The sequence below is a fragment of the Eubalaena glacialis genome, chromosome 10 (genome assembly GCF_028564815.1).
Source record: "Eubalaena glacialis isolate mEubGla1 chromosome 10, mEubGla1.1.hap2.+ XY, whole genome shotgun sequence".
Taxonomy (NCBI): domain Eukaryota; kingdom Metazoa; phylum Chordata; class Mammalia; order Artiodactyla; family Balaenidae; genus Eubalaena; species Eubalaena glacialis.
The window spans coordinates 14,964,834-14,978,405 of NC_083725.1; the positions used below are offsets into that span (position 1 = coordinate 14,964,834).

The window sequence follows — 13,572 nt, forward strand, 5'->3', positions numbered from 1 at the left end:
CCACCCCTGAGATCCTCTGGTTTGTGGACTGATTTCCTAGGAAGAGGGCTTTGAGCATCCAAGTCAAGGCCAATTCCATGGGCCGGACCTTGACCTCCCCTTCACTATGGAGGACAATCTCTTCAGGGGCTGTGGCATTTTTAAGCATCCTCTGTGTGTGCAGTACTGTACAAACACATAAATTACACATCGTGTGACACTCTGAGGCAAGGGACTGTGGTGGGAAGAGCCCTGGACCAGAATCCAGGAAACCTGGTTCTTGGCCCAGCTCAGCCTCCATGGTCTGACCCAGGACAAGTCCCTGGGATGGACTCAGGTTTTGTAGGACCTGAAGCTTAGACCATTCGAACGGACCTCCTTAAGGAAAACAATACACAACTATAAATACAAAATGAGGTACAAACATGATTATTTAGGATGCTAAAAAGAAATTGCCACAAATTACAAATTCTGAAAAAAACTGACAAATACCACAGATATCACACAATCTGGACAAATAACAGTATTTGTGTGAACTCACTGCCTGACACACCTCTATAATGCCTTAAAAATTTTTTTTTAACATTTCTTCTGCTCACAATTTTACGCACCAGCTCCTGGCTCCATACATTTCCAACGTGGTTTCTCTTCCAAGACACACATTTCTAGTGCAAGCACCTCAGGCCATAATCATGCTGTGATACAACTTGGGCCCTGCAACTTCGTGTCACAAAGCCAGGTGAATTGGCCCAATGGGTGGTCGCATTCCTGCAGCCATTCCCTACCCTGGGATGGCTACACAGTAGTGCTAACCATTCTCTACGCATAAATATATCTCACCAATCCCAAATCGAATGGATCCATCACTCACTCACTTTGGGGGATCCTGAGTCAGATCCAAATGCACACCAGACCCCAAATGCACATCAGAGTAGAAAAGAAGAGAAGCCATAATTGATTGCAGATCAACTGTAGTATTCTACCAAATTACCAATACCATCTGGCTATGTGAACTTATTACTGGGGCCCTACAGGACCCTGGAGCATAAGTTGTCTTCATTTCATGGTGGATCTGCCTCTGGGCACATCACAAACCTCTTAGAGTTTCAGTTTCTTCATCTGTACAATGAACAAAACACTTCTGGCTTGATCTGTCTGTTTTGGACGAGGATCTGAAATGAAAGAAAATGTGAAGCCTTTGGATCCCAAAAGTCCTGAAGAAGATGATGGTGATGCCGGCTGAGCGGGCATCTGCTGAGACTCCAGCTTTAGGGTCAGTGCTCCTGCAGCTCCGGGACTCACCCTTCCAGGCCAGAAACTCTCATATGAGAAGGGCAAAGCTTAAGGCTTTGATTCCAGTTAAAGCACATGCCTCTGGAAGGCATGACCCGTGAAGTTGTAATCGGGTATTTGCAACCCTGTAAGAATGAGCTTGTCTAGTCACTAAATCGGCACTGAGTGCCCCCTAGTGTGAGGAGGCATCAGGCTAGGCTCTGCAGGTACAAACCGAAAGGGCTTGGAACCTAGTGTTTGGAAGAGGAGACAAGTCAGATGTGTGTATAAGCAGCCACAATGCAGGATGAAGGGATGAGCGCCACAGGCCAAGAAGATGTCTGCGGCAGGTAGAGACCAGAGGAGGGCTGGTCCAGGCTGGTCCGGGAAAGCTGGGGGTGCCTGACCAGGCCTTGCTGCACGAGGAGGCTTACACAGGTAGAGAAGGGGCACCGGGTACTTGAGAAAGAAGGAGTGAAAAACATAGCATCCAGGCTTTCCAGGAGAGAAGATGCTTAAATACAATGTGATGAACGCATTTGTGAGTGCCTCGTGGGTCAGAAGAACTGCAGGATAACCCGGGAAGTCAGCAAAGTGAGCTCCCACTTACGGAATTTTCCTGTTTTTCTTTCTCTCTTAGTTTGGATTCCGCCCACCTTCCCCGCCGCCACCCCTGAGAGAGACCTGGCAATGAGCTTCAGCTGCACGGAATTCCGGCTTCATGGAACCTCTCTGGGTTGGCTTCACAGCCAGTTTCAGAGTTGGGAGCAGAGAGGGGACTGCGGGAGAGAGGCCATGATTATTGAGGGGGCTTCTGCAGCCCCTGACCAACCCTCCTGAGACAGTGGCTTGAACAAGGGCCATGGAACCCCAGAGACACCATCTGTCGGGGAGCAGCCTCAGGGATTGGGGGCCCTTTGTTCCGTGAGCTTAGGACCATCATACTAGAATCCAAAATGTTGAGAGGGTAAGTGGCAAAATGTACCTAGACATCCTCGGAGCTAAGCATATAGAATTTTGGTTTAAGGAATGCCCGGGTAATTTAATGACACGTACTACCTTTTTATATAGGCACCATAACCTATTAATTGCAATGATTCACCTCATCTCAAGAAGACAGAAGTATTTTAGATATACGTGCATGCATTTGAAGCAAAAACTGTTTATTTTGTGTGTTTTTTGTTTGCTTCTGAGTATCAGTGCGTGAAAATACGTATTTCTGTCTCTTTGCCTGCATTAGAGAATGTGCATAGGTGAGGAAACTGAGGCCCAGAAAGATAAAGTGACTTGTCCAAGATCACACAGCTGGCTAAGGTGGCAAAAATGAGGCTAGAACCAAGGATTTCTGAATCGTAGTCCAGGACTGTTCATATAACATTAAAATCAATTACAAATTGGAAAAAAAGGTGGGGAAATCCTTATTTGTTTTTTTCTCCTCCAATCAATGAATTAGTACTAAAAACGTCAATCCCAAATTGGCTATATAACCCCAAATGTCAAGTTTTTACCATTGACCTGGTTCAGTATTGATTCCTTTTTTGAAAACCATATTTATGCTGAAGTTGTTACAGAATTTCAGAGCAATAAGAAGGCTTTGCTAAAATAATTATATGCCTTTGTCTTTGAAGAAAATTATCCAAAATATATAAGCCGTTGTTTGAGTTAAACAATGAAAACATCTGTTGTTTCTCATGATGGCTCTAGTCCTAATGTAACATGGCAAAATAATACCCCCCAAATATCCATGATTAACCTGAATTGGAAAGGGTTCACCTCCCAGTGTCTTCATATAGCCGCTTCAACCGGCATTGGTAAAACACACACACACCAGCTACATCATCACCCAGCATTCTGATGCAACAAATTATTGAAATTAATTAATCACTTTTTAAATGAGCAGTGTGTCCCTGCTGGAAATGAATCCCACAAGTTTGAGGCTTTAAACAAATGTATTAGGGCATATGCAAAGGTGTCAATGCAGGATTTTTGGATTGTCTTCAGATTGCATCTGAGCACAGGTGTGCCTGTCATTAAGTATTTATGTTTACCTGTACACATGGATGTTTGCCTGGGCAACTGTGTTTGTTCTCACACTGGTGTGCATATATTTGTGTGTGGGTGTGAGGGCTTCCATCCAAGTTGGGACTTTGAAGGAATTGTACCTTTTATCAAAATAAAAAATTAGCCCCTCCAAAATGTCAGCCGTGGGAGGAGAGCATCAGGGTTTGGCGTGGGCATGGGTGAAACAAGCATCCCACTCTCTTCCCTGGAGTTCCCTTGCTGTGATTGTTGCTGACTCTGCCATAGCTCCCCAAGTACAGCTCCAGTTAAGAGGGGACTTCGGAACACATCTGAGCCAGACTGTCACTTGCAAAGATGTTTTCCTAAATACTAAGCAGGAACAAAACCTAGGAAATGGAAAATACAAAAAGCATATGGACTGTCTGTTTTCGGGTCCTTTCCTTGCTGACAGTCACTCTATGCCCTTCCAGCCTCAAGCACACCTTTTTTCCATGTTTCTGGGGCCTCTTCCTGGATTCCCAACTCCTGAATTCTGGCCTCGTTGCCATAGGGACTGCAGGATGTCATCCCAACATCCCCTGCCATTGAGCTATTCCCTCCCCCACCCCCTATAGTTCAAGGTCCTCTGAGCAAAAGCCAAGAACATTAGTGATATATACTTTTACTGTGCTTACTGCGTGCTAGGCACGGGGCTTGTCTTATTTAATCGTCACAACAGCTCTCCGAGGCAGATGCTGTGGCTGTCCCCACTTTACAGGTGAGGGAACGGGGATCGGCACACATTAATTCCCCAAGAGTGCACAGCTAGTAAACGGCAGAGTTGGGCTGAGATCTCAGCTCTGGCTCTGAAGTCATGCCCTTAACCATGACATTATATACAGAGAGAGCCTCCTTGTGCTAGAGAGTCCCGAGTCTGCCCTCCTCACCTGCCCACCCCTGCTCCCCACATCCACTCGGCCTCTTCAGGAGACAGTGAATGACCTCACCCTTCGGGTAACACCTGACTCTCTACACACAGTGTTGTGGTCCCTGAAAGGCCCTCAGGTGTAACCAGCATAAAAGGGACACTCAGGTTAGAGGAGGTACTTCAGGTAAATGGAGAGCGGAGGGTCCCCCTCTCTCCTTCCAGCATGTGGGGCTCAAGCAGCTGTGCTGACACCCCCAGGCCCATTCAGGGCCCGTCCCCTCCCAACAGACAGCAGCCCCTTTCATCCTGTCTGACTTAGCAGCTTATTTTAGGCATGGCCTGACCAGGTGCCCTGGGTCAATAGGCTTAGTTTTAAATAACTGGATTCCTCTCAGCAACCATCTCCTTTAGAAGGGGAGGAACAGGACGGAAGAATGAGCCCAGTAGGCTGGCGGTGGTGAGGGAAGCTATCATCCAGAAGACTGGAGACGGCTAGGCTCTGTCGCTGCCTGCCTGACCCCAGGCAGGTCCATCGCCTCCCCGCTCAGGGCCTCATCTTCCTCATCTGTAAAGCGGAGGGCTGGGCTGGGTCATCTCAAACACCTGTTGCAGTCTGCCCCATGTCTCTGTTCTAAGCCTGTGTTCACAGAGGGCAGAACACCTAGTGAAAAAGCATCCACTTCGGAGTGGTGACTTCGCATCACGCAGCTGGGCCACGAGGGCTGGTAGCACCGTGCAGAGCAAGCAGTGCTGCCCTGGAGTCTGGAGACCTGGGTTCCGGTCTTGCTTGTGATACAAACTGGGTGACCTTGAACAAGCTAAGCCTCACTTTTCTCACCTGTTTTAATGGGGAGTGATAAAGCTTCAAAGGATATTGTGAGGATTACACGGAGCAATTGCAGGTGAGAGCCCTTTAAACTCTGAAAGTACTATACAAAAAAAGTAAATGCACCTGGCAGTTCCTCAAAAAGTTAAAAATAGAATTACCATATGATCCGGCAATTACCACTCCCCAGAGAGTTGAAAGCAGGGTCTCGAAGAGATACTTGTACACCCATGTTCATGGCAGCATTATTCACAATCACCAAAAGGTGGAAGCAACCTAAGTGTCCACTGACAAATGAATAAACAAAATGTGGTCTATACATACAATGGATATTATTCAGCTATGAAAAGGAATACAATTCTGACACGTTACAACATGGATGAACGTTGAAGACATTGTGCTAAGTGAAAGAAGCCAGACACAAAAGGACAAATATAGTATGATTCCACTTAAGTGAAGTACTCAAAAGAGGCAAATTCATAGAGACAGAAAAGTAAATTAGTGGTTACCAGGAGCTGGGGAATAGGGAGTTATTGCTTAACGGGTACAGAGTTTCGGTTTGGATGATGAAAAGTTCTGGAAATGGATGGTGGTGATGGTTGCACAACACTGCGAATGTACTCAATGCCACTGAAGAGTGCACTTGAATACAGTTAAAAGGGTAAATTTTATATCATGTATATTTTAACATATTTTAAAGAGTAAATGCCTTGGGCCCCCGCACCTAACCTGCTGCCCGGCACACAGCAGGTCCTCAACATTCATTTTGTAACTGAGAAGATACCTCACTCCAGCCCTATTCAATTCTATGACGACTTTATGCAGATTGACCTAAGGAATAAACCAATTTCTGCTTAGTGACAAAGCCGTGGGGGAGGGGGGGACAGATGAGGATGAAGGACGAAGATACACGAGATACAGCTGACATTAAACTATTTATTGAAAATAATGTCTGAGTAATCACAATGTGCCCAGTGTGAGGAAAATTCCCCCAGAGTGGCGGGGTGGCTGGCTTCAGCTGGGGCTTCCCACGAGGCAGGCTTGCCCAGGCAACTAGGGGTTGGAAGGGCAGGCAGCTTTCAGCTTGGAGGTGGGGAGTAACCCGGGCCGGCACCAAAGGGTCTCAGTCTGGCTTTTACTCCCAGCATCCATGCTCCCCCATCCCAGGGGGTAAACTGAGTCGGAAAGAGGCAGGCTGCCTTGGCCCCAGGTGACTGGCCCAGGAGACACGGGGCGCCCTTGGCCCGAGCAGGGCGGTCTCTTGGCACATGTATGACACACGTCTGTGTGCGACCGCAGGCTCGGAGCCGGTGGGTGGCGGGGACCCCTCGCCTCTCAGACGGCGAACCCCGGTCCGGGCCGTACGGTCCGGGCCCCTGCCCCTGTGCCTGGGCTTGTGGGGCTGGGGGCCGTGTGGGCTCGGGGCTCGCGCGGCGTTCCCCGGCCGGGGTGCCGCGGTGGGGGGGGGGCGGGGGGGCGGGGAGAGCGGCGCCTAGCCCAGCCCCGCGGATGACAGGAGCGAGGGAGCCGAGGAGGGAGGAGCCGCCGCCGCCGCCGAGCGCTGGGCTGAGGAGCAGAGAGAGCGGGGCGCGGAGTGCGGGCGGCTGGGAGCGCGCTGAGCGGGGGAGAGGCGCTGCCGCACGGCCGGCCACAGGACCACCTCCCCGGAGAATAGGGCCTCTTTATGGCATGTGGCTGGTAACTTTCCTCCTGCTCCTGGACTCTTTACACAAAGGTGAGACCCGCGCGGGCGGCAGGGCGGCGGAGGCGGCGGGGCCGCGGTGCGCGAGGCTGGCGGCGAGGCGGAGTGCCCGGCGGGCTCCAGGTGCCCGGGGCGGGGGGTGGGGGTGGGGGTGGGGGGGGACGGATCCCGGCGCGGGGCCCCGGATGGGGCGCAGCAGGGGAGGGGCAGGCACCCGGGGAGCGGCCAGGTGAGAGTCCGCCCTGGAGCGCCCCGCCAGCCACCCGCGCCTGCCTTTTTGGGGCGCGCCCGGGGGGAGGTGGTGAGACACCCCGCTCGTTGCCGGGCCGCCGCTCTGCCCGGACCCCTCCCCCAGCCCCTTGCCCGCTGCCTGCGGCTGGGTGGCGCTGGGACCCCGGGGTGCCCTCCGAGTCGAGGGTTCCTTAGGCCGTGACTGTTCACCTGGGAGTCCTGGCGGAACCGGGCCGCGGCTTACTCCCTCTCTGCCACCGCGCGCCCCTCCGCCGCCCCGGACCCCCTGCACCGCCCCGGACCCCCTGCACCGCACCGCACCGCGCTTATCCTCGCCCTGGCTGGATGCAGGGCGGGGAGAGCCGGGGGTCCCGAGACCTGGGGTCTCTATGATAGCAAGTTTGTTCCCCAAACCTAGAGGTCGCCTTCGTCCAGCCCCACCTCACCCCCTGCCCCGGGCACTAGCCCCGGCTTGGCTGCGCCGCCTGGCCACCTCGGGCAGCGCGCCCTAAGGTGCGAGAGTCTACGCTTCGGCTCCTGGTCAGCGGACATAGGGACGAGTCTTGGGTTGGGGGGGGGGCGTGTCGCTTTCCCCGGAGAGAAGGCGTTGCTAAGGGTGGGTCCAGGTGTCTGGCATGTCCAGACCTGCTGCTGGGGCGCTGCGCACCTGATCCTCGAGGTAGCCGGGACTGGGGGTTGGAAGCGGTCAGACATTTCCAACCAGAGTCACCTGGGCACCTAGTCGGGATCAGGCAGTCCCCGGCTGTCGGGCTTCCAGGCGATCGCAGAGGACGTGCCCCCGGGCGCACAGATGGCGGGAGATGAGGCGGCCGAACTCGGCGCCCTTGCGCTGAGGAGCACACACGCTCTTACGAGCTCAGCTTTACCTGTGCAGCCCTCTAACTTTTCTCCTTCGCGCCCTGGGGGACGGCCTCTACCCCCTTTGCCCAGGCGGCTGCCCTGGCCCAGCTGCAACTCTTGACCCCTAGGCGATGGGGGAAGGGCAATCCAGCAGAGGGTTGGCGCTCCCGGATGGCTCCGGTCCTTCCTTGCCGACGCCCCAGGGGTCTGGAGTCTGTAACCTGCCGGAGCTGACTGCAGTATCTTGTGGCTTTGGGGGAGGAGGGTTACCCTATTTTATTTGTAAGTACCGCCCGGTCAAAGCCAGACTGAAGGCCAAGATGCTGCTGAGGTGCGGGGCGAGGGCTGGCCCCTGAATCGTGGACAAAGTAGTTGAGTTTCTCTGACCCAACGGGGTCCACGGGGTGACACACCAAGGCTGGTCTAGGTTGATTAACCCCTTGACCCTGCACAGCACCCTCTCATACCCCGTCCGCGGAGCAAGAAGCCTGCCTCCTGTTCACCCGGGCCCCCCACCCGCAGTCTCCCTCTCCCCAGGCTCTTCCTGCTTCCCTCCGCCCCGCAGGCTGGCTCGGCTCGCAGCTTTAATTACATTAATATTAAAAATACATAAGGTGAGGAGCGGCAGCTTTCTCTCTGGCTAGTTCCCTCTCCACCCGCCACCCCTTTCCATTTTGTCGGGCGAGGAAACACAGGCTGGAGCTGCTGCCACACTCTTGCCCAGCTTTGTCCACACACACCTCCCACCCCCTTTCTGGAGACCTCTTCCAGAGCAGCCCATTCCCCGGGAGTCGAGGCCCCCTAGCAAATACCTGATGGACTCTCCCCTCCCCCTTCCAGAAGCCGGGCATTAATAAATGAAGCCCAAGCTATTTGATAGGGAAGGGGCAGATGGGGATGGGGGTGGAGAAAGGCCCAGAAGACGGCAGGACGGCCCGAGGGGCAAAATCCTCTCCAACGGGAGAAGCAAGTAGCTCTGGCCTTGGGCCTGCGGGGGGCTGGAGGTGCCAGGTGAGGCGGCACCTAAGTGGCCTTTGGGTCTGCAGAGCTCCCGCGCCCCTGCCATTCAGAGGCTCCAGCATCTGCGCTGGGCGCCAGGGCGACTTGCCAGACAGGCCTTTCTTTTCCTTCGTGCCTTAATTGGGTCTTAGGTGCCAGGCTGGTCCCCGGGGCCTGTTCTGCTTGGGGTGGCGTGGTGGTGGCGGAGGCGGCTGGGGGAAGATGTTGATGTGGTGAGAGCGGCGAAGATGGGGTTTGGTGTATTTTTCTCTCCCGTTGCCAGTCACCCCCGCGGCACCAAGGAAAATGTAAATGTGAATGTTCGAGCCTGTTACAGAAAACAATATCCTCTTGCAATAATTTGTACGTCCATCTGTGAGGAGCGGGAGGAGGCAGAGAGAGAGAGGAGAAAACAGGATGAGATGGAGCGTCCTCTGGATGGAATTAAGCAGTTATTGAATGTGTTTTAAGCGTCTGTTATTTCCATTCCTCTCGAAATACCTTTTTTTGATGAAGCCTGAGCTCAGACTGATTCCCCAGAACTAAACTGGGAAGGTGTTTTAATAATCGGTTATCGAGTCTTCAATAACTGCCTTATTATTGCCAAAACAAATCCAGGTTCGGGCAGCCAGATGAACCCCAGCGAGGCTCTCTCCGTTGTTACATCCAGCGTGCCAGCATCTGTGTTGCCTACATTTGCATTTTTACTGTGTAAAAGAACAAGCTTCCCCGGCACTAAAATTCCTGTTTTCTAAAAGCCAAAATAATGGGGTGCATTGATTTTTTCATTCCCCCCCCCCAACCTCTCGGATGGGGACTCATGGTTCTTCTCTCTAGAGAAGACCAAATTAAAAGCCTTCGTCAAGCCATTAAGAAAATCTCTAACACTCTGTTCAGAGTCTAATTAAAAGGGGGGTGGGCACTCAGGGAATGTGTTTTTAAAATCTCCAAATGGCAAACACAACTTAGGGGAAGGAGGTGAAAGACCAGTGAGCACTGGGGAGGGGGTAGGTAGGCAGAGAGGCCCTGGATGCTAGGATAACATGGGGGAGAATGGGATTGCCTTGATGCCCGACAAACCTTTCAGATGCTTCGTATTTCTGGGCATCAAAGTCAGCTGCCTTGAATATATTTCTGCAGCAGACTGGGGAGCTCAATTAGAAACAAAAAGCAAGTAAGCAGTTGACCCAAAGGCAGCGCTTAAGTTGAGCAGATCCCAGGAGACTGGCTGAAGAGGCTTATTTTTCTCAGATTGAGGAATCGAGAGAAGGTGGGCAAGCAAATGGCAGGGGTGGAGGGTGGGGTTGGCCCAGCGATGCTTGCGCGCCCCCCCCCCCGCCCCAGACACAAGGTGGTTGTCTGCACAGGGCACCTCACGGGCTGTTGGCTTTTGTCAGAGGGGTGCAGACCTCCGGTCCCCCTTACCTTCTCCGGGTCTTCAGGAATTCCACCCTTGTGACTTGCTTGGTCCCCTGCTCAGCTTGGTGAAGGACGGTTTTATTTGTGGATGAGTTGAAGGGAGGGTGGATGTTCAGAGAGCTTTTTTTGGGGGTGTGGGTACCAAGCTGGGAGATTCTTCCCTCTCACGTGATCTTGGAGGACGTGTTTCTTGGGGGCATTGGAAGCAGTCAAGAGGAAGCGCCCCAGCTTCCGAAGTGCTTTCTCAGCCCCTAGCTCAGTAGATTCTAACCAGCACCCAGGTGCATGAATGGGGTGAGCCACAGGCAGCAGACATGACAGGGTGCCAGGAACCCAAGGGCAGGCCCTGGATTTGCATATAATTTGCATACAGATTTGCATGCTCACCTAGCCAGGCCGAGAGCCTCCTCACCCTCTGTGAGCAGCAGCATCTTGATCTCAGCCTCCGTTGCAGCCAGGCAGTGGCTTTTCCTTCTGTGGAATGGGGGTGGGGCAAGAGTGGGGAGAAGGATGATGATCTGGGTAGTGCTTCTCCCTTGCCTCTGAGTTTTAGGCCTACAGGGGCTCAGCACTGAGTTCTTCTTCTGGCAAGGCAGCCCCCAAGCTTGCAACTGGGGTGGAATGGGTGACCAGTGGCAGAGACACCCGAAGGCGGACCAGACTTTGGGTGTGGGTTGTCCCTCTTGTGCTGCAGGAAGAAGAGAGGGGCACACCTGCTATGGGGATCCAGGGCCAACATTTGCCTTCTGGTGAGTGCACCCCCAGAATGGAGGAGGCTTAGGGCTGTGGTCAGTGGGTGGAGAGGCAGCAGCTGATGGGAAGAGGGTATCAAGTGAGGCAAAATGCTCTTTCACCCCGCTGGTTTGTCAGTGTCCAGCTTGGGAGGGGGTTGTGGCCTCTGAGGGGAAGAGCCCCCAGCTGCTGCTTCTACCATTGTTAAGGCGCCTTCTGTCACATGCAGTGGTTGGGGGTGCGGTGAAAGGCAGGCGCTGTGGTCAGAAGGATGGGTGTATAAAGAGTTGGGAGTAATGCTGGAAGAGCACACAGTTCAGGGCAGCTGGAGTGTTCCTTCCCAGAGAGCCAGCTGGGATGCCCACAGTGGGGAGGTGGCTTCGGGAATGATTCTGTCTGCATTTCCGGGGCCCTGGACAAATCCCACCCTGGCAGGTGCAGCTCCAAGGCCTCCCAGAGCATTTTGCTGCACATCTAATGATCTGGGAGGGCCCTGGTCCACCAGAGGCCACAGAGGTTTCTGAAGGAGGTGGGGTGGAGCCCTAAGGTGTTGGGTAGAGCCTTAGGGGATGGCTGGAGGGAGAGAGGGAGAGGGCCAGTGGGCAGAGCTTCAAGCCCCCCTCCCCCAGTTCTTCCAACCAGAGCATTTTATATATTAGAATTGTGAAGAAAAATAAAAAAGATTGCAACTCGATGGTGCAGCGGATATTCTGAGTCAAGGCAAACCCTTCATTCGCATCCTGGCTCTGCACTTAGTATGTGACCTTGGACCTCTCTGAACCTCACTTTCTCCAGCTATGAAATGGGATTAAAGGAGATAATGCATATGAAGTACCTAGAATATAACTCGTTTTCAATAAACCTTAGACCTCTTCTTTTTTCTGCACTACTCCCAGCTTCCCCCCACCCCCAAAGTAGAGCATCCGCTTCTGTCCCGAACGGTTGTACTAATGAGCCACAGTTTTGGCCAAGCCAACTGACTTAGACTTTGTAGCAGTAAGAAAGGCTGAATGGTGGCCAGGGCAGGGGACATCACAGCTTCCTTCTATCACCTGTCAGCTGGGTAGCCTGCAGGACCCATCTTCAGCCAGATAGCTGAGGCCATGCAGCCACCTGGGTGTCCCTGGGGTGGGGTGGGATGGGAGCATCTAGCACACTCCCTTTCCCCAGACACAGCTGGTGGCAGCTGTAGAAAAGGTGAGGGCACCGGTTGGCTCCAGATTTGGATTTGAGGGTGAGGCAAAGGCCAGTCTCATACGTACCAAAGGAAGGCTGGGGTTGGTTGATAAATCTCTACCATGACTGGACACAGTAAGAACTAGCCTGATTTAATGCCATAAACCTATGTATGTGGGCTGCACAGGGTGAGCCCCCATACCTTGTAGCTGGATGGATTTCTGTCTTTCCCTGCTAGGATGAACTTTGCTGTTTTTCAGGTAGTTTCATGTATAGAGAACACCCTTGACAGCCCGTGACCTTGGGGATCTCTGGACCACTCCTCCCTCCATAACCCAGTCAACCATATGACCCAGGGAAGCAGCATATGACCCAGAGGTCAGGTGCTGCTCATGGCAGGTTGTGGCCTGTGGGTCCCATGAGTGGCAGGGTGCGGGGCTGTGGCACAACAGCCTGTGTGCCCTGTTTAACAGCTGTTTGTCCTGTGCTGCTTTAGCATGAATAGCATTAGCCTTGGGCACCACCCCTGCCATCCAGCTGCTATCCCCTCATCCGTTCAGCCACCCCCTGCCCCACTTCCCCATGCCCTTGCTCTACACGCTGCTTGTACTGACAGTTTCCAAGGTCACCGTTTTCATTAAGAACAGTTATTCAAAGGCAAGTTGCATCTCCATTAAACTCCATGTGTGTGTGTGTGTGTGTGTGTATATGTGTGTGTGTGTGAAGAAGCATTGTCCATAGACATAGAAAACAAAGCTCAGCTGTCTAATATAGGCACGTTACCTAATAGTTCATGTGCCTCTATTTCCCAATCTGTAAAATGGGCAAAATAACCCCTGTCCTGGCTGTCCCCCAGAGCGATTGCTATTGCATATGCACAAAAAGGGTGAAGGCCATACAATGGTATAGCGTGTGACAACGCTTTGTAAACTGAAGAGGGCAACATATAAACACACACATGTAAAAACCACAGCAAATCAGTTTTAGCCTTATAAATGCTCTGCTGAAATGTGAGGTATAATTACTGTCATCTCATCATACAGGAACAACGAAGGTCTCACAGCTGTGTGTGGCTGTCTCCCCCCTCCCTGGGCCTCACACATATGGAGAATTTTCCTAGCCTTTGCTTTTCATCAACATGGGGAACAGCTGATGAGACAAAGCCAGGCTGCCAACCGTCTTCATGGAGTAGACTTGGCAGATTCCCTGTGGCCCCAGTGCCTGGGGGGAGTGGGAGGAGCTTACCTCTGCTCCCTCCCCAGGTCCTTAGATGTGAGTTTAGTCCATAATCCTCTGGACACGCCCCTGAGGGTGTTCTCCCTACTGGGACTCCACAGTCTTTTTGTGGGAAGGGGAGTAGGCACAGGGTTCCACCTTGGGTCACCTTGTTTGAGGTCACAGCAATTACTGGAATCCAGGCCCTGAGAACCCAGCTGACTCAGGGTC

The 13,572-nt window shown here is 52.8% G+C and overlaps 2 protein-coding genes across 2 annotated transcripts in view; both read left to right on the plus strand.

Moving 5' to 3' along the window:
• The window catches only part of FXYD2 (FXYD domain containing ion transport regulator 2), a 182,833-nt gene that overhangs the window by 22,805 nt on the left and 146,456 nt on the right, over positions 1–13,572 (plus strand). The gene's annotated exons all lie outside the window — the stretch shown is intronic.
• The window catches only part of DSCAML1 (DS cell adhesion molecule like 1), a 346,359-nt gene continuing 339,349 nt past the window's right edge, over positions 6,563–13,572 (plus strand). Inside the window, exon 1 of the mRNA XM_061203579.1 lies at positions 6,563–6,741. Coding sequence (XP_061059562.1) covers positions 6,696–6,741 — 46 coding nt within the window. The 5' untranslated portion in view covers positions 6,563–6,695. The remainder of the gene's footprint in view (positions 6,742–13,572) is intronic.